The sequence below is a fragment of the Oryza brachyantha genome, chromosome 3 (assembly GCF_000231095.2).
Source record: "Oryza brachyantha chromosome 3, ObraRS2, whole genome shotgun sequence".
In the NCBI taxonomy this organism is placed as follows: Eukaryota; Viridiplantae; Streptophyta; class Magnoliopsida; order Poales; family Poaceae; genus Oryza; species Oryza brachyantha.
In genome coordinates, this window is record NC_023165.2 from 4,546,253 (window position 1) to 4,569,206 (window position 22,954).

At 42.5% G+C, this 22,954-nt stretch overlaps 4 protein-coding genes and 1 pseudogene across 7 annotated transcripts; 4 read left to right on the forward strand and 1 right to left on the reverse strand.

Annotated features, from left to right (window-relative positions):
* The first annotated feature begins 164 nt into the window (after positions 1-164).
* Positions 165-2,986, forward strand: LOC102707941. The gene is made up of 5 exons (XM_040521670.1): positions 165-421; positions 1,898-2,042; positions 2,134-2,204; positions 2,295-2,498; positions 2,649-2,986. Exons 1-5 carry the CDS (start codon positions 176-178, stop codon positions 2,676-2,678), a joined length of 696 nt encoding a protein of 231 aa, XP_040377604.1. The 5' UTR covers positions 165-175; the 3' UTR covers positions 2,679-2,986.
* A 67-nt stretch (positions 2,987-3,053) lies between these two features.
* On the forward strand, positions 3,054-8,576 carry LOC102708222 (pentatricopeptide repeat-containing protein At2g16880-like). Of its 4 annotated transcripts, XM_015834860.2 has the most exons (5): positions 3,054-5,667; positions 6,644-6,894; positions 6,983-7,184; positions 7,681-7,835; positions 8,103-8,576. In XM_015834860.2, the coding sequence occupies exon 1, from the start codon at positions 3,174-3,176 to the stop codon at positions 5,550-5,552; it is 2,379 nt and encodes a 792-aa protein (XP_015690346.2). In that variant the 5' UTR covers positions 3,054-3,173; the 3' UTR covers positions 5,553-5,667; positions 6,644-6,894; positions 6,983-7,184; positions 7,681-7,835; positions 8,103-8,576. The 4 variants fall into 4 exon arrangements, with proteins under 4 accessions (XP_015690346.2, XP_006649581.2, XP_015690347.2 ...); XM_006649518.3 differs by having other exon boundaries at positions 6,644-7,184; XM_015834861.2 differs by having other exon boundaries at positions 6,644-7,184; positions 8,107-8,576.
* A 1,777-nt stretch (positions 8,577-10,353) lies between these two features.
* Positions 10,354-13,585, forward strand: LOC102718726 (endo-1,4-beta-xylanase 5-like). The gene is made up of 5 exons (XM_015834320.2): positions 10,354-10,426; positions 10,609-10,683; positions 10,907-10,956; positions 11,842-12,064; positions 12,195-13,585. Exons 2-5 carry the CDS (start codon positions 10,623-10,625, stop codon positions 13,583-13,585), a joined length of 1,725 nt encoding a protein of 574 aa, XP_015689806.1. The 5' UTR covers positions 10,354-10,426; positions 10,609-10,622.
* A 594-nt stretch (positions 13,586-14,179) lies between these two features.
* LOC102708503 (yrdC domain-containing protein, mitochondrial-like) lies at positions 14,180-17,725 on the reverse strand. The gene is made up of 5 exons (XM_006649519.3): positions 16,648-17,725; positions 15,644-15,865; positions 15,081-15,256; positions 14,700-14,991; positions 14,180-14,585 (listed from the first exon to the last, which is right to left on the reverse strand). Exons 1-5 carry the CDS (start codon positions 16,722-16,724, stop codon positions 14,528-14,530), a joined length of 825 nt encoding a protein of 274 aa, XP_006649582.1. The 5' UTR covers positions 16,725-17,725; the 3' UTR covers positions 14,180-14,527.
* Positions 17,726-18,351: 626 nt separating this feature from the next.
* On the forward strand, positions 18,352-22,745 carry LOC102719003 (annotated as a pseudogene).
* The last annotated feature ends 209 nt before the right edge of the window (positions 22,746-22,954 follow it).

A 22,954-nucleotide genomic window follows, 5' to 3' on the forward strand; every position in this document is an offset into this window, starting at 1 on the left:
GAAGGAAGAAGCGGTCGATTCACCGGCAGCTCGGCTCGAGCCGCCGCCAAACGAGGTCGGCTCAGCCCAGGAATAGTTTCAGCTCGGCCCGGCCCAGATGGAAGAGCCATGGGCCATGTCCGGCCCAAAAATAGAGCGCAATACCACGCACCGCAATGGACTCGAGGCAGCGCAAATGGGGGGCGGCGGCGGAAGGAGCCCGACGGCGAGCGGCGGGAGCAGCAGCAGCGACGATGACGGGGACGCCGCCTGGAAGGCCGCCATCAAATCCATCGCCGCTGTGGGATTCGGCGTGCCAGTGTCCAACGGCGCGGCGAAGGCCTCCTCAGGAAGCGGCGGCGAGGCAAGCCACGGGGAGGAGCAGCAGCCATCGCAGGAGGGGAAGGCGCAAGCGCCTGGGCTTAAGCTTTACCAGATCAAGGTTATTTTTTGATTATTATTGTTTGCTGCTTTCCGTTCCTTCCTACTCCTGCGAATACTTCCTAGTATTACTATTTTATGCTTGGACTTAAGAATACTTAGTTCAGGCTCAGAGAGCCTACTGATTTGTGTTAATTCGGCGTTCCTAACAGTTTAACACATTCACTTATGGATGTTGTGATCAGCTTTTGTCGCACTCGATTATTTGTTCTTTGTAGGAATTTATGATTGATTTGGATATTTTGGAATAGTGCAGTAGTAATGCATATGAATTTCCTCGCAATGTTAGTTCGAGTGAAATACTAACCATTACTACCGAGGAGAGCACATACATGAGTAACATGATTCATCAATTTAATTATGATCACTTCATAGTTCTAGCAGCAATAACTACCGATGGTTGGTATCCTTCTCCATTTAGGGAGATTCTCAATGAAAAGACAAATGTAGTGCCAGTATAACTGAAAAGGTTCCTCCTAGCGTTAAATGTGTTATTGTGTCCTGTTTAAACTTTGCTCTTGAGTCCTTAGAGTTGTTCTTTAGAATCCTCTGTTACTTGCCATTCAGTTTTTCAGAGATGGCTGAATAGCTGCAATATGCGTCATGCAGCTTGAGGTGTGCACATCCACGTCAAAGGCTCGGAGCTAAGTTTATCCATGTCACGTGTGGCATAATTTAGCATGTGGGATGACACATGTCATAAAGGATTGTGGCGTGCGAGGATACTATGGCCATGATTTGTTTTTGCTCAGAATAAAAGGAAGAGAACAGAAGAACAGAAAGCTGCAACAAGTTTGCAGAACCAAAATCCTCGTTTCATCACTCATGTTTTTGGTTGATAGCTTGAGTGAATTCTGTGTGTGATCAACAATCCCAGCTGACAAAATGGCTTGTTGTATATTGGTTCCAATCCCAAGAGCATGGAGGACAACTGGACAAGAATATAAAAGGATAATAATCAAGGAAAATTGAATGGAAACGAAAGAGAACTGGGGTTGATGCCTTCAAAAGCAGTTGAGATACTCTGTCAATTTTATCTCATGACCATCATCTTATTTTGTTGCGAGTGTTGAGTGGAAAAGTTATCAACTTTAGTCAGCAACTGAAGCATGGTTATTTAGGTTAAGGTGGTGGATTTTTTTTCATATATCCTATGCAATTATACGTATACATTGCTCTCTTGCATGATTCTTTTTTATGCATAATTGAGTGGTGAACCAAATAGGCAAACCTAGTGTTCACCAAATAGGCAAACCTAGTGAGAAATTGTAAGATGCCGTGACAGTGTTGCCACTGATTTCGAGCTGTAGATCTGTAACTACACTATAGTGTCAACATTTCATTATGGTGAACTTACTACTGTAATATTCTCTTTGCCCTTTATTCAGTTGTGTCTGCAGACATTCTTTTCCTTCTTTATGGTTGTGAAGTTTCATGCTGTGTTGTAACTTTGCAATCTCCAAATGGTTTGTTTCAGGTAAGGAATATGTTGGATGACATGTTAGAGAGGAACCTTGAAATAGTCAAAACTCCTTGTTCAAACTTGGCTGACCCCATGGAAACAGATGGAGGGATAAAATTATTTAAAAAAGCTCCACCTGGCATCAGGATGGATGCCATGGGTAAGTGGCTAAGAAAATTACTTTCAACAGTATCAATGGGTAGGATGTCTTGTGTTAGAAAAACATACTCAAACATAGTGTATATATTCAGATAAATACCATGTGCAACTGAAGAGACCAAGAATCCTGCCTGGAACAGATGTCGATGAGAAATCTAAGAAGGTTGGATACCTGTTACCATAGTAATTATGACCCTGCTTGGAGTTTTTTGTTTTACTTATACTACTATTGTTCTGTTGACCATGGTTTCAGTTCAGGCATATGCTTAAATCTGTCACTGTTGATGGCAATGACATACTTGCTTCCGCAAAGGAAGCATTGGAAAGATCGTCGGCTAGATTGGAAGCGAAAGAAGCCGCAGTGAAGGCAGCAGCCAAGAGGGAGGAAGAAAGGGTGCGGGAACTGAAGAAAGTTAGGGGAGAGAAATGGCTTCCTTCAATTGCTAGACAAATGAAAGTAAGTTCTAATATAAGTGCATACTGTAATGCATTCGTCTTAGTAGTTTGGTGGGCTTTTTATATGACAATCAATTGATGTTTGAACAACCCTTCTATACAGATTATGCAAACATACATTGAATCGTTCTTGTTTATTTTCTCCGTGCAGGAAGAAAAGGCTTGGGAGCAACGGAAGTGATGATGCATCATGCATGCCAGTACGAGTATCTATGCTAATTTCTGGTGTCACCGTCGGCAGTGACCTCTTCCCCTCCTGTATTGTAACCTTTGCACTGGCTGAGTTTAGTTCTGGATGTCTGGCATTCGTCTCGATGGGCCTTTTTTTTGGTAGACGGTTTTTTATTGTAGCATTCCAGGAGATTTTGTGAGATGGAAGTAGCGTATGCATTATTTGCAAACGCATCCAAGAAGTAAAACATTTTTTAAGTTTGTCTGAAATTTAGAGGTTGATGAAAGGCAACTCTGCCAGACTGCCCGTAGCAGCTTCAGCGATGCTATCCAATTCAGCCCATGGATATTGGATCGCAGCCTGTAACTGCACTAGTGTACAGTTCCTCGGCATCGGGCCTTCTCACGGCCCACGCCGAGGCCTCCCTTGCACACCAGTTCTCTGCTTCCCTCCTCCAGTCCTCCCCAACCTTTTGCCGCGCCGTCACATCGCCGCCTCCTCGCCATGGACACCCCGCCGTCCGCCGCGGCGGCGGCGCCAGACTCTGATTCCGACTCCACGCTCGTCGCCGAGGTGGCGAACGCGCTTGTGTCGGCGTCCCGCTTGCCGGAGCCGCCGCCCATCCCCGCCCTCCTCGCCCCCTACCTCCCGCGCCTCGCCGCCTCCCACCACCCGCGCGTGCTGTCCCTCGCCGCCTCCCACCCGGGCCTAGCCTCGCCGGACCTTCTCGTCGCCTATCGCAACTTCCTCTCGCCGCCCTCCTGCCTCCCCTCCCTCGTCCCGCTCCTCCCCGTCCTCCCCTACCGCCGCCTCCTCCCGCTCCTCCTCTCGTTCGTCCCGCTCGACCCGCTTCGCCACCTCCACCGCCACCTCCTCGCGCACCTCCCCACGAACTCCCTCGCCGATGCCGCGCTCTCCGCCTACGCCCGCCTACGCCTCCCCCACCACGCCGCCCAGCTCCTCCACTCACTCCGCCGCCGCGGTGGCGTCCGCCCTTCCCTCCAGGCTGCCAACGCCGTCCTCTCCGCGCTTGCGCGCAGTCCCTCCACCTCGCCACGGGCCTCCCTCGAAGTCTTCCGATCCCTCATTGCGCTCCGCCTCCACCCCAACCACTACACCTTCAACCTCCTCGTCCACACGCACTGCTCCAAGGGCACCCTCGCCGACGCCCTCACCACGCTCTCCACCATGCAGGGGTTCGGCCTCTCCCCCGATGCCGTCACCTACAACACGCTTCTCAACGCGCACTGCCGGAAGGGCATGCTCGGCGAGGCCCGGGCACTGCTGGCGAGGATGAAGAGGGACGGGATCGCTCCCACGCGGGCAACGTACAATACCCTCGTGTCGGCGTATGCCAGGCTTGGGTGGATTAAGCAGGCGACCAAGGTCGTGGAGTCCATGACAGCCTTCGGGTTCGAGCCCGACCTGAGGACGTACAATGTGCTCGCCGCGGGGCTGTGCCAGGTGGGGAAGTTAGACGAGGCATTCCGGTTGAAGGATGAGATGGAGCGACTCAGCGCTGTGTTCCCTGATGTAGTAACTTACAATACGCTTGTTGATGCCTGTTTCAAGTGGCGGTGCTCATCAGATGCATTGAGGCTGCTTGAGGAAATGTCTCAAAAGGGGGTGAAGCTGACTTTGGTCACACATAACATTGTTGTGAAGGGTCTTTGCAAGGAAGGTAAATTAGAGGAGGCGTTGGGGCAGCTGGAGAAGATTGCAGAGGAAGGGTTGGCGCCAGATGTAATCACATACAATACGTTGATTGATGCGTACTGTAAGGTTGGCAATGTCGCAAAAGCATTCGCATTGATGGATGAGATGGTGAGAAAGGGAGTCAAAATGGACACCTTCACACTTAACACCGTGCTGTATAACCTATGCAAGATGAAGCGTTACGAAGATGCTGAGAAGCTCTTGCATTCACCACCGCAGCGGGGTTTGGTGCCTGATGAAGTCAGCTATGGCACTGTAATGGCTGCCTACTTTAAGGAGTACAGTCCGGAGCCCGCTCTGCGTCTATGGGATGAAATGACTGAGAGGAAGTTGAGACCAAGCATTTCAACTTACAACACGTTGATTAAGGGGCTTTGTAGGATGGAAAGGCTGAAAGAGGCAATTGACAAGTTAAATGAGCTCATGGAGAAGGGTTTGGTCCCTGACGAGACCACGTACAATATCATCATTCATGCATACTGCAAGGAAGGGGACTTAGAAAATGCCTTTCTGTTCCACAACAAGATGGTTGAGAATTCCTTCAAGCCAGATGTTGTTACCTGCAACACTTTGATGAATGGCCTTTGTCTGCATGGGAAGCTAGATAAAGCATTGAAACTCTTTGAATCATGGGTAGAGAAAGGGAAGAAGGTTGATGTTATCACTTACAATACCCTAATTCAATCTATGTGCAAAGATGGAGATGTTGATACTGCTTTGCGCTTCTTTGCTGACATGGAGGTCAGAGGATTGCAGCCTGATGCATTTACTTATAATGTTGTGTTATCTGCACTTTCTGAGGCAGGAAGATCAGAAGAAGCTCAGAATATGCTACATAAGTTAGTTGATAGTGGAAAATTATCTCAAAGTTTTGCTTCTCCTCTGTTGAAGCCATCTTCTGTGGTCGAAGCAGATGTTGCGAAGGAACATGAGGGTAAACTTGAGGAAGAATCCAGTGGTAAGGCACAAGATAATGTTGAGGAGACATACACTGAACGCCTAAATGAGCTATGTACTGGTGGACAATTGAAAGAAGCTAAGGCTTTTTTAGATGAGATGATGGAAAAGGGGTTGTCTGTTGACAGTTCAACATATATAACTTTGATGGAAGGGCTTATCAAGAGACAGAAAAGGCAAACCCATGCTGCTTTGCAATCCCCACTATAGATTTTTTGCTGCCCTGGGATGTGGGCATGTGGCATCATTAGGCTTTAGTCATAATTCTAGAAAATTCAAGTGCTTGGCTACAACGATGAGCATCATGAACAAAAAAAATAAGTCGGTATGTCCTTTCTTTTGCCATTAGAACTTTATAATTGTAACTTTCAACAGTCCAAAGTAAATGCATTTATTTAACAGCAAGCTACGTTAAATGTAAAAATAATACCTGCAGTGATTTGCATCCTAGCTTAGCTTCTAAATTTCCTCCAACGTAAAATGGTGGAGCTTCTACAGAAAAATATAAAATTATGGGGAAGTTCTTGAGCAGATAAAAATTCTACCTACCATCCATCTTCAGCAGATAAAAGTTGAAAATTATTGATGACTATACTTAGTAAAACATATATCTTCTACGATATTGCAAAGCACATCTTGGCAATATGGTCCATCTTCAACTGATGTATATGTTTTAATCAACCTTGTAAAACATAATTTTGCATGATCAAACACTTCTCTGCTTGAAATTTTCATTGCCTTTGCCTGTCGTATGTGCTTGTGTGATTCCATCAGCATGGTTGGGATTTCCATTAGTTTTAACGAGGTATGTATTGGGTATTCATCTTTGGTTCATAGTAATGTAAGTTGGACATTCATGATATCCAGCGGATGATAGTACTTTTGCAGTTGAAAAACGAAAGTTAATTCCATCTATTAGCTATTGATGAGGTGATGAACCACAAATTCTTATTTGTGCTACAGTGTAATTCTTTTGTTCTTTTTTTTTCGGAAGAAAAAACTATAGGTTCTTGCATGATGATGTGCTTTTTTCTATTCAATCGTGTTTATTTAAAAAATGTTTAAAGTGTTTTTACCTTTCCCACTAGTGATGTTTTGCATTGTCTAAATGATATGTTCTGACCATGAATGAATTATTTTGATGTTGTCCATACCATAATTTATGATGTACTTAAATATATTTGGATTGTTTGGGTGTTTTTAATATTTTTCTTCTACATTTAGGTTTTATACACTGTCGCTCCTGAATGTTTTTTTTTGTTATTTTACAACAAATTGTTGACTTATTTTCTCATAAACAGTGTTAAGACTGAATCTCATGTTGCTCAATTGGATATTTCTAAGACGCATCTCTCATCCAGCGACCATGATGATCCTAGAAAAGTTGCTAGGGCACCGCACTTGAACTATCTCAGGGCCTTCTTCATTCAGAACCATCTCAAGATCTGGAAATGCCACATTAAAGAGGATTTTGCCCTATACGTGTTTAGGGCAAAAAGGTAGAAAAACCTTTATGGACATCATGGCTTGAAGGGCTACTTTAACCATATGTGTATATTCTCTTTCTTCTTGTACATTTTCTTGTACATAAGCTCCCTTATAATGGAAAAGGGATTTACCGTAGGAATTGATTCATTCAGATTTCAGAACCATCTCAGGATCTCTTATTCATTCGGAAACATAAGAGTCTTGTTAATTCAGAACCATCTCAGGATCGATCTTATTCAATCAGAACCATCTGAGCGTGAGGATAACCACGAAAGTTCACTTGTTCCAGCCTCTGGAGCTCCTGGACATGTTTTGCAAGCGTTAATAATGCTACAGGAGAGCCCTGAAGCTCAGGTACTTCACCCATTTTTATTGCTAATGTCAGTACAGTCAATTGTCAGGGTAAGCTGTTCCGATCTTTAACCAGTTTCAATTGTATTTTATTAACATTAAAGTTTCATAAAGTTAAACCCTATTCTTAAAATTCCATATGCAACTTTACGAAACTAATGTTTCGTAAAGTTGAGCACAAAAATTTTAGCCTTCACTGCAACCTCTTGTATGAACAAAACATACATTCTCTTTGGGGGAAAGCACTCTCATTTGATGCTTTTAAAGGGAAGAAAACACACAGATAAATATATTCCCTCAGGTATCTTTTTTTTTTGTCCGCCTATTCCCCTGAGTACCTTTTACCATTTTATGTTAGTTTGGTCCAAGTGCATAATTTATTCCTTAAAATATCCTTGTTTTTCCGCAAGCATTTATTCTACTACTTAAATTTCAAGTTCTTTTCTCATTGAAGGCTTAAATTTGTAGTATATCAATTTCTGATAACGGTTGATTGCAGGATATTGCTGGCTTGCTTCTGATTAGAACGTTGGAACACTGTAACACGGAATGAAGAACCTATGATGTTTTACAAGACATATGAGAGGAGTAAAAGGCCTATAGGTGCCCGGGCGATTGTTCATGCACTGTTTTGTCTCCACCTCACAAAATTTGGTATGCAACTATATGATTGGGTGTTGGATCTTATTGCTTAGAAGAAATTTGCATAGTTATCAGAATCAAAATTAGACTTTGAGAATTATCTTCTGCAGAAGACTTGGGGGGGGGGGGGGGGGGGGGGGGATGAACTAGTTCTAACTACTAAAGTGCTCATATTTAATAAAAGCGTCATTTATTTTTAACGTGATCATGCCTAATTGAGGATGAATAGTTTGTTTCATTGAAATACCATTTAACCTTTTTTCCCTATTTCATTTGAAGAAAGAAGCCAGGCGTAGGACACTGCCGTCTCCATCCCATCGCCGGCTTTATTGGTCATGAGCGACCCATGCAAGGGATTGAGAGGGAAGATTCCTCCTGTCAGCTCATGCTCATCTCCTGTATGTTTCGTTGTTCTTGCCTTGATGGCCGGTTTCCTTATAAGTTTCTTTTCTCGTTTTCTGGATGTTGCCCTAGAAGTTTACTACAAGTGTACGAGTATTTCAATTCGTCTATGAGTGGTCAACTGGTGACAAGTTGGTGTAGTACTGTAGACTGTAGTAGGGGTGAAGCCATGTATACAAGTATTCTTATGCTGCTTCTGTGTCGAGCATTTTCTTTTGTAGCGTGTTTTGGATGTTCCTGCAATTATTCTCGTTGATTAGAGAAGCAATGCGGTGATATGAATGAACTACGAACTAAGAAGCTTCGAACTGTTTTTTACATTGCATATTGCTAAATGCGGAGTATTTTTATTTGCGTCAATTATCGAATGAAGAGAATACATATGGACAACATGTTAGTACGTACCAGGAGCGAACTCTGAACTTGCGTTTAACTTCTGTTGTCGGTACAAGATTTATATGGGTCACATTCTTCGTTATTAAAATTTTCTTTGAATGATCTGTACAAGTATGATTGGAGTTACAATTTACAAATTCGTCTGCTGCGTCTGTTGTATACGCACAGTGGATTATCCTTTGGCGGTATGGCCGGTTTTGTAATACTACAGCATCAATTTTGAATCTCATCCGCGCAATACACAACAATTTTGAATCTCATCCGCATGAACCCAGAGTATAGTTTAAATCAACCACTAGTATTATTTAAAAAGAAAAACACTGAAAGAGAAGTCTACTGTGAGTACGCTTTCGTATAAGAAATGAAAAACATCACGTCAAGTATATATGTTTACCCAAGTAAAGAAGGCTGGAATGGCAACAAAAGGGAAGAGGGAATTACATTCCTTTTTTTCGCTCATCAAGGAACAGCAACACGATGGATGATATCACGACAGCAACAGCTTGGGCCCTTCGGTTAAGTTTCTTCAGTGGTGATATCTCCTACCAACTCACCAAGAGAGTTTTTGGCCGTTTGTATGCCCAAGCATTTCGATGCTGGATCACGAGAGAGCATCAGGGAAAACTAAGCCGTATAAGTTAAAACCGAGCCCCCAGCTGAACCTGACCCAGAGATTCACTTGATGATCGACGAGATCCATGGCTAGAACGTTCGATTGCAAGTATTTTGGGCGGTTGGTTTACCCGTGCACAGGCAATGAAAGCTTGTGGGTCTCAACTTCGACTTTTGTGTACGCACACAGACAACCATGGATGACACATTTACTCCTGCTTTCTCTCAACCTCACAACCTGTTGCCAACACACGCATGGTTTTCCTATTATTCTATAGCCAGCCAAGGACACTCGACTCTGCAGGCCATTCATCCAGCAGATGATACAGTTCCCTCATGTGATCGCTAAACTGGTTCAGAGTCTTCAGGCTCCAGAATCCAGAGCTCTGGGATTAATGACAACATGCCAAAGTTTCATAACAGCAGTGTGCAGTGCAGCTGCAGGCCATGAGCCATACAAAAACCAAATTCCAAAGCATCATTCAGGATGCCTTTAGCTAGCTTGCATGCATGCGCTTGGCAACAACTATCCCTCTGTCCCATGATATATAAGATCCTGATTATTCTTATAATTTTTGACCATTCGTTTTATTTTAAAAATTATTATAAATATATAAAAATTTAAAGTAATGCTTAAACTATTTTTAATAATAAATAAAATAAATAATTTTTAAATTTTTTAATAAAACGAGTAGTTAAATATTAAAAAAAAGTCAAAATCTCTTCTAATCTGATACGGAGCTAGTAGTCACACTCCGCATAGCTTAGCTAAGGCAGCAGGCAGCGGCAGTAACCAGATACTACAATATACTAGTGATACTACTAGAGTAGTACAATATATGATATGAAAACGGCAAGTGTCTTGTGTGGGCGATCGCCAAGTCAAGACCCTCTCTTCCACGCTTGCTTGGCGGTCGATCTCGCGTCTCCCTCCCGTGCAGGCATGCAGCGGCCAAGCAGAGGCCGGTGAGCACAAGAAACAAGCAAATGCAACGGATATCCTACTACCACCTCAGTCGGCCTTCACCCTCTTCACCCTATATAAACGCCAGGCCACGCAAAGATCATTTCAGTCCAACGTAGCAGGAGCAGATGCACTTCATAGTCTCTTCGTCTCCTCGACCTGCTTCTGCTAATTAACTACTGGGAGCGAGCTAGCTAACGCTGCAGCTGGTTTGGTTTGATTCTGCAGGGTAATGTTGCTACTAATGCATTAAGATTAAGAGAATTCATGCATCAAGACCTGATCTAGCTAGCTCTGCTGCTTTGCATTTTTTGCCGTTGTTTTCGGCAGCTTATGCACGTACAGAGATTAATTTGCCATTGGTTTCTTAGAATTGTTTAAGAAGGTGTGTTGATGATGCCTACCCTGCAGGGTACTGGGGGACGATGAAGATTGATCTGATGGGGAAACTGCTGTTCTTGCTTGCATGGATTACTCTCTTGCAAGGTAATAATACCAGCTAGAGCTTTAACTATTCTTTTGCCCTGTTTATCTTGCAAGTGCAGTATCAAATCACCAAGTAGAGGGTTTTCATATATGCTTTAGACCTTTACTGAGCGCCACACGCATGTATATATCACTGTTATAATAATCCGTGAAAAATAAAAAGTGTAAATCGTAACAGCTGAGATATAAATTAATCTACTTATTGTATATAATCTGTCTGCAGGTTGCGGCATGGTGAAATCTCTTACTTACGATTACTCATCAAGCGTCGAGGCAAGTCGATCTCTACCATGAACTGCTAACTACTTAGTACGAATGTATGCATCACTGGCTGGCTCACGCATCGACAGAAACTATATTATTCCTGATTAGATTAGCAAGCAATTAATCTCGCAATAAATAATTAAAAACGTGCTCGATCAGACGGCATAGCTATATCACGGGCAGGCGGCGGCTGCATGACATGATAAGATTATCGGCATCACGCAATGCGTTTCCGGTGCGGGTTAGCATGGAATTTCCTTGTTAATTTGCCCGTACATACGCTATATGCCTTTCAGTACCATGCACGATAGCGGCGCCGGCGACGGCCGGCCTGCTGGCGCAGCCTGCACTCTCGCTCGTCTCTAGACGTGTCACGTAAGCTAGCTCCAAACAAAATGCACACGTCATTAATCATTTTATCATTATTCGGTTTTTGACTCATGTACATGCACTTTTATGTGACGTGGTTTTTTCTCTTTGGTCCACGTCTCATATCGTTCTTGTTATTCAGCGTCGTTTTATTTTTGTAGGATCATCTTTTTGGTTTTTAGAAAAAAAAGTTCAAACGAACAAAATTATGAATAAAAAATCATTCATAAATAAAATTGTTATATATGTATTTTTTAAAAAAAAGATATAAGACAAGCTAAGATAGAAAAAATTAAAATTAACTTCTATTTTCTATTTTAAGGTTGAAAATTTAAATTTGACTCGTAAACATAAGAAAAAGATTGGTGTTATATGAACATGCAAGTGGGTTAGTTTGATGATCACGTTTAGGTACGTATCAGGTGTGTCTCTAGAGCAAGTAAAGCATCTCTATGTTGCTGTGTGCCTGCGCATGCTTAGGTGAAATTAGCGCTAATTAGTTATGGCATGCTTGAGTGCATGCAGTGCTTGGCTGAGCCGCCGGAGCCGCAGTACGGCGGCGGCGTCGTCCGCAACGCCGACTTCAGCGCCGGCCTCCAGGGATGGTCGGCGTTCGGGTACGGCAGCCTCGCCGAGGGCACGTCGCCGGCGGGGAACAGGTACGCCATGGCGACGAACCGGACGCGGCCGTACCAGAGCGTCAGCCAGAAGGTGCTCCTGCAGAACGACACGCACTACACCCTGTCAGGTATGGTGGATCAAGATCGAACGTGCGAAATGTGTAGCCATCGTCGATCACGTCTCGCTAGTGGTTTTTCCAAATGCGAATCTGGGACTGAGACGTACGTGCGTGCGCCGCCGGCCGGTGTGGTGTGCAGCGTGGTTGCAGGTGAGCGGAGGAGTCGCCGACGTGCGGGTGGTCGTCAAGACCACCGATGACTTCGTCCACGCCGGAGGCGTTGTCGCCAAGTCCGGCTGCTGGTCCATGCTCAAGGGCGGCCTCACCACCGTCGCCGGCGGCCGCGCGGAGATCTACTTCGAGAGCAACGCGACGGCGGACGTATGGGTAGACAGCGTCTCGCTGAAGCCGTTCACCAGGGAGGAGTGGAGCACCCACCGCGACGTGTCGGCCGGCACGGCGAGGAGGAAGACGGTTAGGCTCCAGGCGACGGACTCCGCCGGCAACCCGCTGCCGGGCGCCGCCGTGTCCCTGGAGACCGTCCGCAACGGCTTCCCGCTCGGCGCGGCGATGAGCAGCGAGATCCTGAGGAATCCGACGTACCAGTCGTGGTTCGCGTCCAGGTTCACGGTGGCCACGTTCGAGAACGAGATGAAGTGGTACAGCACGGAGCCGGCGCCGGGGAGGGAGGACTACTCGGTGCCGGACGCGATGCTGGAGTTCGCCAGGCAGCACGGCATCGCGGTGCGCGGGCACAACGTGTTCTGGGACGACCCGAACCAGCAGCCGCGGTGGGTGCAGGCGCTCCCTTACCCGCAGCTGCTGGCGGCGGCGTCGCGGCGGATCCGGTCGGTGGTGGCGCGCTACGCCGGGAAGCTCATCGCGTGGGACGTGGTGAACGAGAACCTGCACTACTCCTTCTTCGAGCGCCGCTTCGGGTGGGACGCGTCCACGGCGTTCTACGCGGCGGCGCGGATGCTGGACGGCGGGTCGACGCTCATGTTCATGAACGAGTACAACACGCTGGAGCAGCCGGGCGACATGGCGGCGCTGCCGGCGAGGTACATGCAGCGGCTGAAGCAGATCACCAGCGGGTACCCGCAGAACGGCGCCGGCATGGCCATCGGCCTCGAGGGCCACTTCACGGCCCCCGTCAATATCCCCTACATGCGCGCCGCCCTCGACACCCTCGCCCAGGCCGGCATCCCCGTGTGGCTCACCGAGGTCGACGTCGCCGGCAGCCCGTCGCAGGCGTACTACCTGGAGGAGGTGCTCCGGGAGGCCTACGCGCACCCGGCGGTGCAGGGCGTCATCCTCTGGGCGGCGTGGCGGCCGCAGGGTTGCTACGTCATGTGTCTCACCGACAACGAGTTCAACAACCTGCCTCAGGGCGACGTCGTCGACCGGCTCATCACCGAGTGGAGCACCGCGCCGCGCACCGGCACGACGGACGCCGAGGGCTTCTTCCAGGCGGACCTCGCGCACGGCGAGTACAAGGTCACCGTCACCCACCCGTCGCTCAACACCTCGGTGTCGCAGAGTGTCAAGGTTGAGCTGGGCTCAGGGAGCCACTACTTCATCCACGTCTAGCTCATCATCATCATTCAATCGGCTAGACAGCTTAAGCCAAAGTATGATATATATATATATATATATATATATATATATATATATATCATACTGGTCATTCATGCCTGTAATTAGCTGTGTCTCTTTAAATCAGGATGTGTCAAAATTCTGCAGCTTAGCCTAATAGCATATTATTAGCTATTCATGATTCATGTATTACCAATTTTACTCTGAAAATTTGCAGCTGAATTGAAATGAAACTACACAAAGGGGAAAAAGGATGCATTTTTATTCTAAATTTTTGGAGTCTCTTGTTCTCCTTTCCAGTTATTCTTTCTTTCTCGCTAAAAGATTTCAGCAGGTTTGTTGTGTCGTTGGACGGCAGATCCTTTTCCCATATGATATTTTTCAGTCGAGATGACATCATCTCCGGTCATGATTCTGACCCCTGTTACATTCTAGTCACCAAAGAGTTGATGTCATCCGGAAGCAAACAAGCGAAATCACGAGCAGAACACGGACAAAACAAAAGGCACAGCACACCCAAACTTCCAAACTGAGTTGCCATGTCGCATTCATCCCACACACCATAACAAACTATCTATATGTATTCTACCAGAGACATGACAATATATACTGGAGATAATCTAGTGATTTCATATAAAATCCATTACAATCAATATTTCTTTTAGCCTGCATAGGCAAATCCAGTGTAGTGTACCTTATCAGAATGAACTATAGTGTAGCAATCGAAGTTCACATGATACAGTAAGGGCATTGACATTGTTACAGAAAACAAACACATTTCAATAAAAGATTTAGAAGAGGACAACGATAAACACAAACCAACAGCCTATACTCTGCTACATCACCTAAGTAGCTAACTAAGCAAGAAGTGAGATAAATGACAAGTGAACTATTTGACCATTTTGGTGGTACCAACTTTATCAAGTCAACAAGTTGTCACGAAGCTTCAACAAATCCAAACTTGCCAAGCACTGCAGCAGTTTCCTGCCTTGAACTGCATATTTGTATCCCATCAGTACATTGTGTAAAAAAACAGATCCATCTCTCAATTTTCTAAGAGAATGGAAACGGAATTTTGAATAATCGACATGACTATTATTGTTCTTACCTTCCATCTCTAAGGATCTTGTATACTCCTGGTGTTATTAGGTCCACAATTGTTGAACCAGCACGCCCAGAAGGAAGGATTCCACCATCAAAGACATATGAACAATGTGGCCATAGATCCTCAAAATCTTTGACGTTGACACTGCTAGGTCGCCCGCTTAAGTTGGCACTTGTAAGTGCAAGTGCACTTCCAGCACCACGGGAAATGGCTCGAATAAAATCAAAATCTGGCACACGAACTCCAATGCTTTCCAAACCAGGATTAAGAGATCTCTCCAATATACTGTTGTTACCTAAATGTAAAAAAATGAAGGGTTTACTCAACATATTATGCTGCTTAAGAAATATGCGACAGTTTTGAAGCACAGGGTGGTATCCATACCTCGTTTTAAAACAACCGTGACAGGCCCAGGAAGTAGACTATCAAGCAAACCATGGGGTAGATGATCCACAACAGCAAAACGTGATATATCTGGGACATCAGCAACACAAATTGCAAGAGGCCGCGTCTGTATGCGTCCTTTTATCTCATATATACAATTAACTGCTTCTGCAGAGCTGTCATGAAGATTAAAGAGACCCATTATAAAAAAAACCAATGGACGAATGCAGCCAACTGGTCAGAGAATTTCCAAAACGGAAGCCATAGCTTAAAATGATGAAAATCACAAAACATTGCTTCCAAATCTAAATGGAAGTGAGGTTCAATAGTAACTGGTGAAGGTTTCCAAACTCTTTGTGAATGTTTCCGTTACATGCAAACTCATCATAACTAGAATCTAGAATTGCTGGTCAGTTTCTTTTAAGGGGTTGGCTGTGTTCGACGTATAATCACATCATTGCAGAAGGTGCTAAAAATTGGAGTTAACATGAGAAAAATAATACAATGAACCAAGTGGGCAGACTAAATTTATTGGCACAAAATGTACTTTGAGAAACACTAACCATGCATCACAAGCAAAACCATATATCGTGTCAGTGGGCACCGCAATCACTTGCCCCCTGTTAATTGAGTCAATTGCTTTCATGACATTATCAGTTGTAGCTGGAAGGATGTGTCCTGCTGTAGCTTCTATTCGGTGGGTCACATTATCTGACAACCTTACTGAACAGGACACCACAGACTTTGTCTCATGTTGAGATGATAATCTGCTGACCTTAACAAAACTGAGGAAAACAAGTGTGTCAGTGCAGTAAACTGAATGAAACTTTTCAAGAAAGAAAACACACAGTTCTCCTGTGTGCTAAAAGAGATTTCCAAACAATATAGAATTTACATAACAACTAGGAATGTGCTGAAAAGGGTTCTGTGAACAATTAATAATATATAAATCAAATCAAATGTTAGGCAATCATGTTAAGTTGAGTGCTGTGTTTGGGTGGTAGAACCGTTAACATAAATATGATAAATTTGGGAGAACAAAGGAATTAATGACGAGATTTTCTTATTACTACTGTAGTGTAGCTAAGTACTCGGCAAACCAAGAAAGTGCCAATTTTATTGCGACTGAAGAAAAACACAGAATCTTATGTGCAGATACAATTTCTAGTAGCAATGTGAAGTCAGTACCCTGAGGATAGCAAGTTCAATAATCATAACATCCTAGATATCATACTTCTTATACTTAGTAAAAGACAATTAAATTAAACATTCAAATAGAACTTCCTCTTGAATGAACTGACTGTTTGGGAGAAGTAAAAAAGCAGCTACGCTCTACAGATAGCAATAGTCTATGGATAGTTCAGCATCCGTGGAACAAAGTGAAGGTTCTAGCATAATGAATAATAAAAACAGTAGCATGAAAAGAGAAAATTTTGGACTTATTCACATAACCGAAGATACAAAATAGGAATAAACAAGGCTAAGATATCTCCAATAACTCCTTGGCAATTGAGGGCACCAAATAGCGAGCGAGCAAACAAGAACCAGAGTAACGAAGGGAGGATACCTCTGAGCTAGGGACTGCCTGGTGGGAGCATGGACCAGGGGGAGCGTCTCCCCCGCTGCCTTCGCACAAGCCTTCATCTCCCCCCTCTGCTTCTCCCCAGCCGGTCGCCACGAAAGGAAACGAGAAGCCGCAACGGTGAGACGGCTAATAAAGGTAGAGGAGGACCAAACGACTAAACAAGAACGAGGCGGTAGCAGTTAGGCCCTATTTGGTACGGATCCAAAGTCCACCTCCTAGCTCCAAACTCCCACTCCAGACTCCAGTGGTAGCCAGGTCTTATGGGAGCTAGAGAACAACTCAAACCTGTTTGGCAGCTCTGGAACTCCTGAAAGAGATAATAGAGAGTAGGTTGACAATAATACCCTTGTGGCTTATGATGTATTCATGATGGAAGCCATGTAATTAATTATTTTTCTTTTGGATGTAATTTAATACCGATTGTTTTTCTTTATAATTTGAACAACATAATTGTATGGTTAAAAAATAGTCGATAAAATGTGACATAATTAGCACATAATACCAGATGTTTAGTAATGATAAATAGTAGCGTTATCATCAAAACATAGGGTCTGTTTGGTAGGCTCCTGATTCTGTGATTCAACGATTCTGATTCTGCATTAATCAGATTCAGGATGGAATCAAAATCGGTTTGATTAGGCGTTTGGCTAGAAACAATAATTTTGGATCTTAATATGACTATTCAAGATAAATTGTCTATACTAGCCCTAGCATAACAAGAGGTTTAATTTTTTATATATTTATTCATGTAGCTTAATGTAACTCCAATAATTATTATAAGTAATCATGACTATGTGCAAATGTTTATACAATTACTTGGGGAGAAAACAAGTTTTGAAAGGTGGTTAAACAACATAAAAAGTGCATTGTATTTGCAGCAAATTTGATCCATCTTTCATTATATATTCAGGACACTCATTTCAAATCTAGCAATTAGCACATATCGATAACATTCCTCAAATTTAGTAGCATTAAAAAACTATATTTTGTATTCAGTCACTCATGACATATATCAAAATTGATATTTAAAATTGACAATTGTTTTTGGTGATATTATGGAACTGATAATATTTTAAAGTTTACACCTGTCCAGGACACATATATCAAATTATATAAATGTTGATGGCATATCTCAAATTAAAACATATTTGTCACACAACTCAATTTCTTCTTCTACAAAATCAGGACATCTTAAACTGAGCATACCATATATCTTGATTTCTTTTTCTATCAAAATCAGGACATCTCATAATTGGGCACACCACATATCTCTTTTTTTTTCAATATCAGGACATCTCAAATACGGTGCATCACATATCTCAATTTCCCTTGTAAAATAATTATGTATCTCGTGCATGTTTTAGATTTTTAAGTATCTCACGTACATCCAGGGCATGTATAAAACTGTGTATGTTCTCAAAATTCGTAAATCCATGATATATGTTGCCTACAGGATAAAAAAAAGACTATACACATCCTTGCAAACAAGTTACACTGGAGCCCTAATTCATCTCAGATGCTATGTAGAACCCCAATTCAAAGAAAAAAAATTAGAACAAGTGTATGAGTGCATCTGCGCTGGGGGTCCAATGCTCTCCAGCCAATGAGCAAATAAACAACAAATGCATTGCTACGAAAACAAGAGAACAAACAGAAAACACAGTCAGAGCTTAGTAAATTTGAAAGATGCAGGAACAGCGCGGCGGCCGGACGGGAGGACGCCCGAGGGACGCGGTCGGCCAGGAGGGTACCGAGGGCGGCGGAGGCCGGGAGCGGGCCCAAGGGCAGCGGCGGCAGGGAGGAGGCCGGAGGGCGGCGGCTGGCCGGGAGGACGCCCGAGGGACGTGGCCGGCCGGGAGCGGGGCCAGCGAGCCCAAGGGCAGCGGCAGCAGGGAGGAGGCCGGAGGGAAGCAGCCGGACGCAGGGTGCCGAGGGCACCGGTGGCAGGGAGGAGGCCGGAGGGCGGCGGTGGAAGGGAGGATACCCGAGGAAGGCGACCGACGCGAGGGGGCTGAGCGCCGTGGCCGAAGCAAGGGTGTCGACGTAGCAGCGGCGGACCAGGATTTTTTAGATGGGGTACATATTAGGATCCATAATACTACTCCAGCTAATAAAATATTAATAATTATTTTTAAAATCTATCTATCTATCTATTATATATATAAAGTAATATAAAAAAAAGCCAGCACGTTTACTCTCACGTGTTGGAAAATTCCACATTAATCGAAGGAAAATAAGAGAAAAAAAGAAAAGGTAAGGATTTTTATCGGACAACTTAAAAACATTAATTGAAGGAAAATAAGAGAAAAAAGGAAAAGGTAAGGATTTTTTTTATCGGACAACTTAAAAAAGAAGGTGATTTTTTTGGATAAAAAACTATTTTTTTTTGAATCGGACAACTAGTTAAAAAAGGAATGTGAGATTTTGTTGATCGGATAACTCTAAAAAAAGAGCATGATTCTTTGGATAAAAAACGATTTTTTGGATCGGACAATTCTAAAAAAACGTGTTTTTTTGAATTTTTTAAAAGTGGAATCGGACTAGGAAGTTTTTTTTAAAAAAAGGAAAACTACCTAAACAGTTTGTTATAACCGTGAAAAAACAAGAGTTAAAAAGAAAAAAAAAGTGACTTTATTTTATTTTTTAAGTGGAATCGGACTAGGAAGTTTTTTTAAAAAAGGAAAACTACCTACACAGTTTGTTACAACCGTGGAAAAATAAAATAAGAGGAAAAAAGAAAAAAAAAATACTGCATACGCACGTAGAATCAGACTAGGAATTGTTTTTAAAAAAACTATGTGAAATAAAAGAAAAAAATCATGTTTGTGTGGAATCGGACAAGGATACATATATGCTAGAAATTCTAAGATTAATCGAAGAAAAATAATAGAAAAAATTAATCGAAGAAAATTAAGAAAAAAGATCAATCAGGCGAACATTTGCTATAACAGAAAAGATCAGCTATAACAGAAAAGATCACGTTGACAGATCAGATTTTGAATCGAACGAAAGATCTATCGGAGATGAATAACAAAAAAGATCAGGTCGTCGGATCATATTTTCATTTTCGCCAAAAGATCAATCAGACGAATATTAGCTATAACAGAAAAGATCATGTCGACAGATCAGATTTTCAGTCGGATGAAAGATCAATCGGAGACGCAGAAAATATCAGGTCGCCAGATCATATTTTTATTTTCTCCGTATGTAACGACAGATCAGATCAATAGCAATTAAAAAACAGAGAGAAAAGATCAATCGGACATATCAATGTTTCTATTAAGAGAAACTAGGACTTAAAAAGCGCACAAAAAAATTGGAAAAGAATTGAAAGCATCAAATGTAAAAGTTTGATCTAAGTTATGTCCGAGTTTAAAACTATATTACCACTTTTAGTATTTATATTTTACAAAATAATATAAAACATATTTGATATTATATAAGAAATTTTATAACAAAATTAGCCGCGCAGTTTGCGCGGGCCATGATGCTAGTTTTTAGTGTAAAATTTTAGCAACGGTACCTCAAAATATGATACCTCAAAAAGATTAATGTTTTTAGAAAATATGATACCTCATATACATTCTTGATGATACTAAAAAACTTATAAAAATAGATAGTGATAGTTAATAAAAGATTAATGAACTGTTCCAAACCAACTATAAATTGATTTTATGCTCAAAGCTAGAAAATAAAGAAAATAAATTTAGAATATCCTTAGAAAATTGATCTTTTTTAAAATGAAGGTCAAACGATCTGGCTTCTACTTGAAAGGTAGATACATAAGTTTTGAGCTACGACTCAATCTTTTCCCTCCGGTGCGTATAGGGGAAACATAAAAAGACTCTGAACGATTAACTCAGACCAGTAACTAAACATAGCGTAAAGATCCGGCAAATCACACTTCTAAGAACTAATTAAACACAAGACTGTTAACAGATATTATGCATGGTTTCTCCACTGGCTTATGTTCCTTTCTCCTAGGCCCGAGCTACTACACAGATTTCAATTACATGTCCTTTACTGTTCTATAACCTGAATTTAGATAAATACACATCCATCAACTGCAATTGTCTCTTGATCAGTTTCAAATTCCTCAAACATCAAGTATTGGCCACCATTACTAGCATCAGCAGTTGGAGATATAGCCACCTACACGACTGCACCTAGCAGCGAAATCCAGCGAAGAGGCAGCCGATGCCTAGCGATGGCACTACTTGAAATGTTTTAGGTGTTAAGCTACTATTTTGACCCAACTTATGGTATAGATACATAATATACATGTTATGAAGTGAAATTGTTGCCAAAAAAAAATTAGGGGTACAACTGTGGCCGTTGTTCCAGAAATAAAGTTCAGTGGTTTTTGTAGCCGTTGTTCAGCAGTCTGTCATTTCAGTACATTTGAATGATGTCTGAAACTATCAACCAAAGAACTATCTCACTTTTCATCCCATCTGTATAGCACCAAATATTTCATTCACAGACTACAAATTTCCACCATTTGTGTCTTACTATATGATAAATTGACAATGGTCATTCTTTGAAGAAAAATCATGTTTACTTTAGTTTTAAGTTACTTGTACTTCCGTGGTACTATTTAGTTCCTGTTGATGCTAATATCAATATCATATGCGATATTTCAGATTAGCTCTATGTTAAGGCATGCTTCCGTGTCATCAATTTCAAGCTTCCTTAGTAATCTTCGAAGCCATGGTATTTATTTTCTTCCCTTCTATTTTGCCATACAGCCTTCATGGCAGTTCGAAGATGGAATTCAATGTCCATCATTTATATTAGTGATATATTGCTAGTACATGATAGTGATGTGGCCTTCTTCACCTGATTCTGAAAAGTATAAACTTGTGTTCTCATATTGCAGACCAAATATCATCAATCTTCTGGCATATACATTCAGACCTCCGTGAACCTAAATTTTCACGAGCTTTTGAATGTCTCACTACCATGGTTGCTTCATCAGAGCCAGTTGTGGTTGATTCCGTTCACGAGGAAGAAATTCCAGGGGATGTGTCTTTCCTCGAGGAAAATTATTCTAAAGCCAATTTTTATGTACGCCTAAAACGGCGGAATGGACGGGTGAAGCATCTTGTAAGGGTATTCCCAACCCAATAACTAGAACGGTGTTCATAACATTAATTAAGTTGATATCTAGGATAAAAGATGACGTGGCAAGTGAATAAATGAGGAAAGAGAATGAAACCATGTTTTGCATAAGACATGGTTTCTACACAACATTCAAGATATCATGTGAGATAAGTAGCATTAAATTGAAGTATGAAATAGTATTGTTTGCATTGAAAAAGTAGTGTCTAGTACTAATTTCTTAATGATGTGGAGTTTATGGAAACTACATCTAGTGTTATGGGTTGGAAATGCCCTAAGGTTTTAGGCTGACTTCAATGTTCAAGTTATTCTGAATTCCAATCACGACGCACATAAATAATTGATATTATACCTACCTTTTCCCTTTTCAGTACGAGGAGTTGCATGTTGAGGGAAACGAGGTTAGATTTGTTTCTATGCCTTCTGTAAGTACAGAAGTGAACCAAAGTCTTGGGCTATACAATTCTTCCTCAATTTAAATAATCCTCAGTTTTCATCACCACCTAATCTAGTATTCTCAACATTTGTTGTGTTGTAATATGTGAATTTAACAGGTTAAGTTCAACCTTGAGCTATCAGAGAAGGAGCGCAGTGACAGGGCAAATGTTGTTCTTCCTTTTGAACATCAAGGTACTCTTACCTGAAGCTATCTACCAAGAGTTAGCAAATGTTTCAGTTATCTTTGTCACTTGCATTCTGACTGCATGAGTTGCATGACTAATATATCTGCAAACTAAATTCTTAACACCCTAATCTTAGGAAAGGGTGAGCCTATCCGCATATATGATGGACGGTGATCTCTCCCAGAGGATCAAAGAGATCCCAATTTAACTGCATCTGCTCTCTTGGATGAAGTTCCAAAATCTGCGACTCCAAAGGGTGAAATTCATTACATTCGTGATTCTGATGATGAGCAACCTGACTCTGATGAAGACCCAGATGATGATTTGGATATTTGAGTACACGCATGGTCTAAGATCTTTACCTCGGCATGTAGAATGCCTGAAGCATTCGTCACACAGTTTTAGCGTTACACCTCAATTTTCTCTTCTTTGTGTCGTTGTTAGTGTTTCTCTGACTAAACTAGTAGTCTAGTACAATGACAGTCCTTCTTTTAGGGTAGATCGTGCTGCATACCTGTCTTGCACTGCAAATCGTATGCATCCAG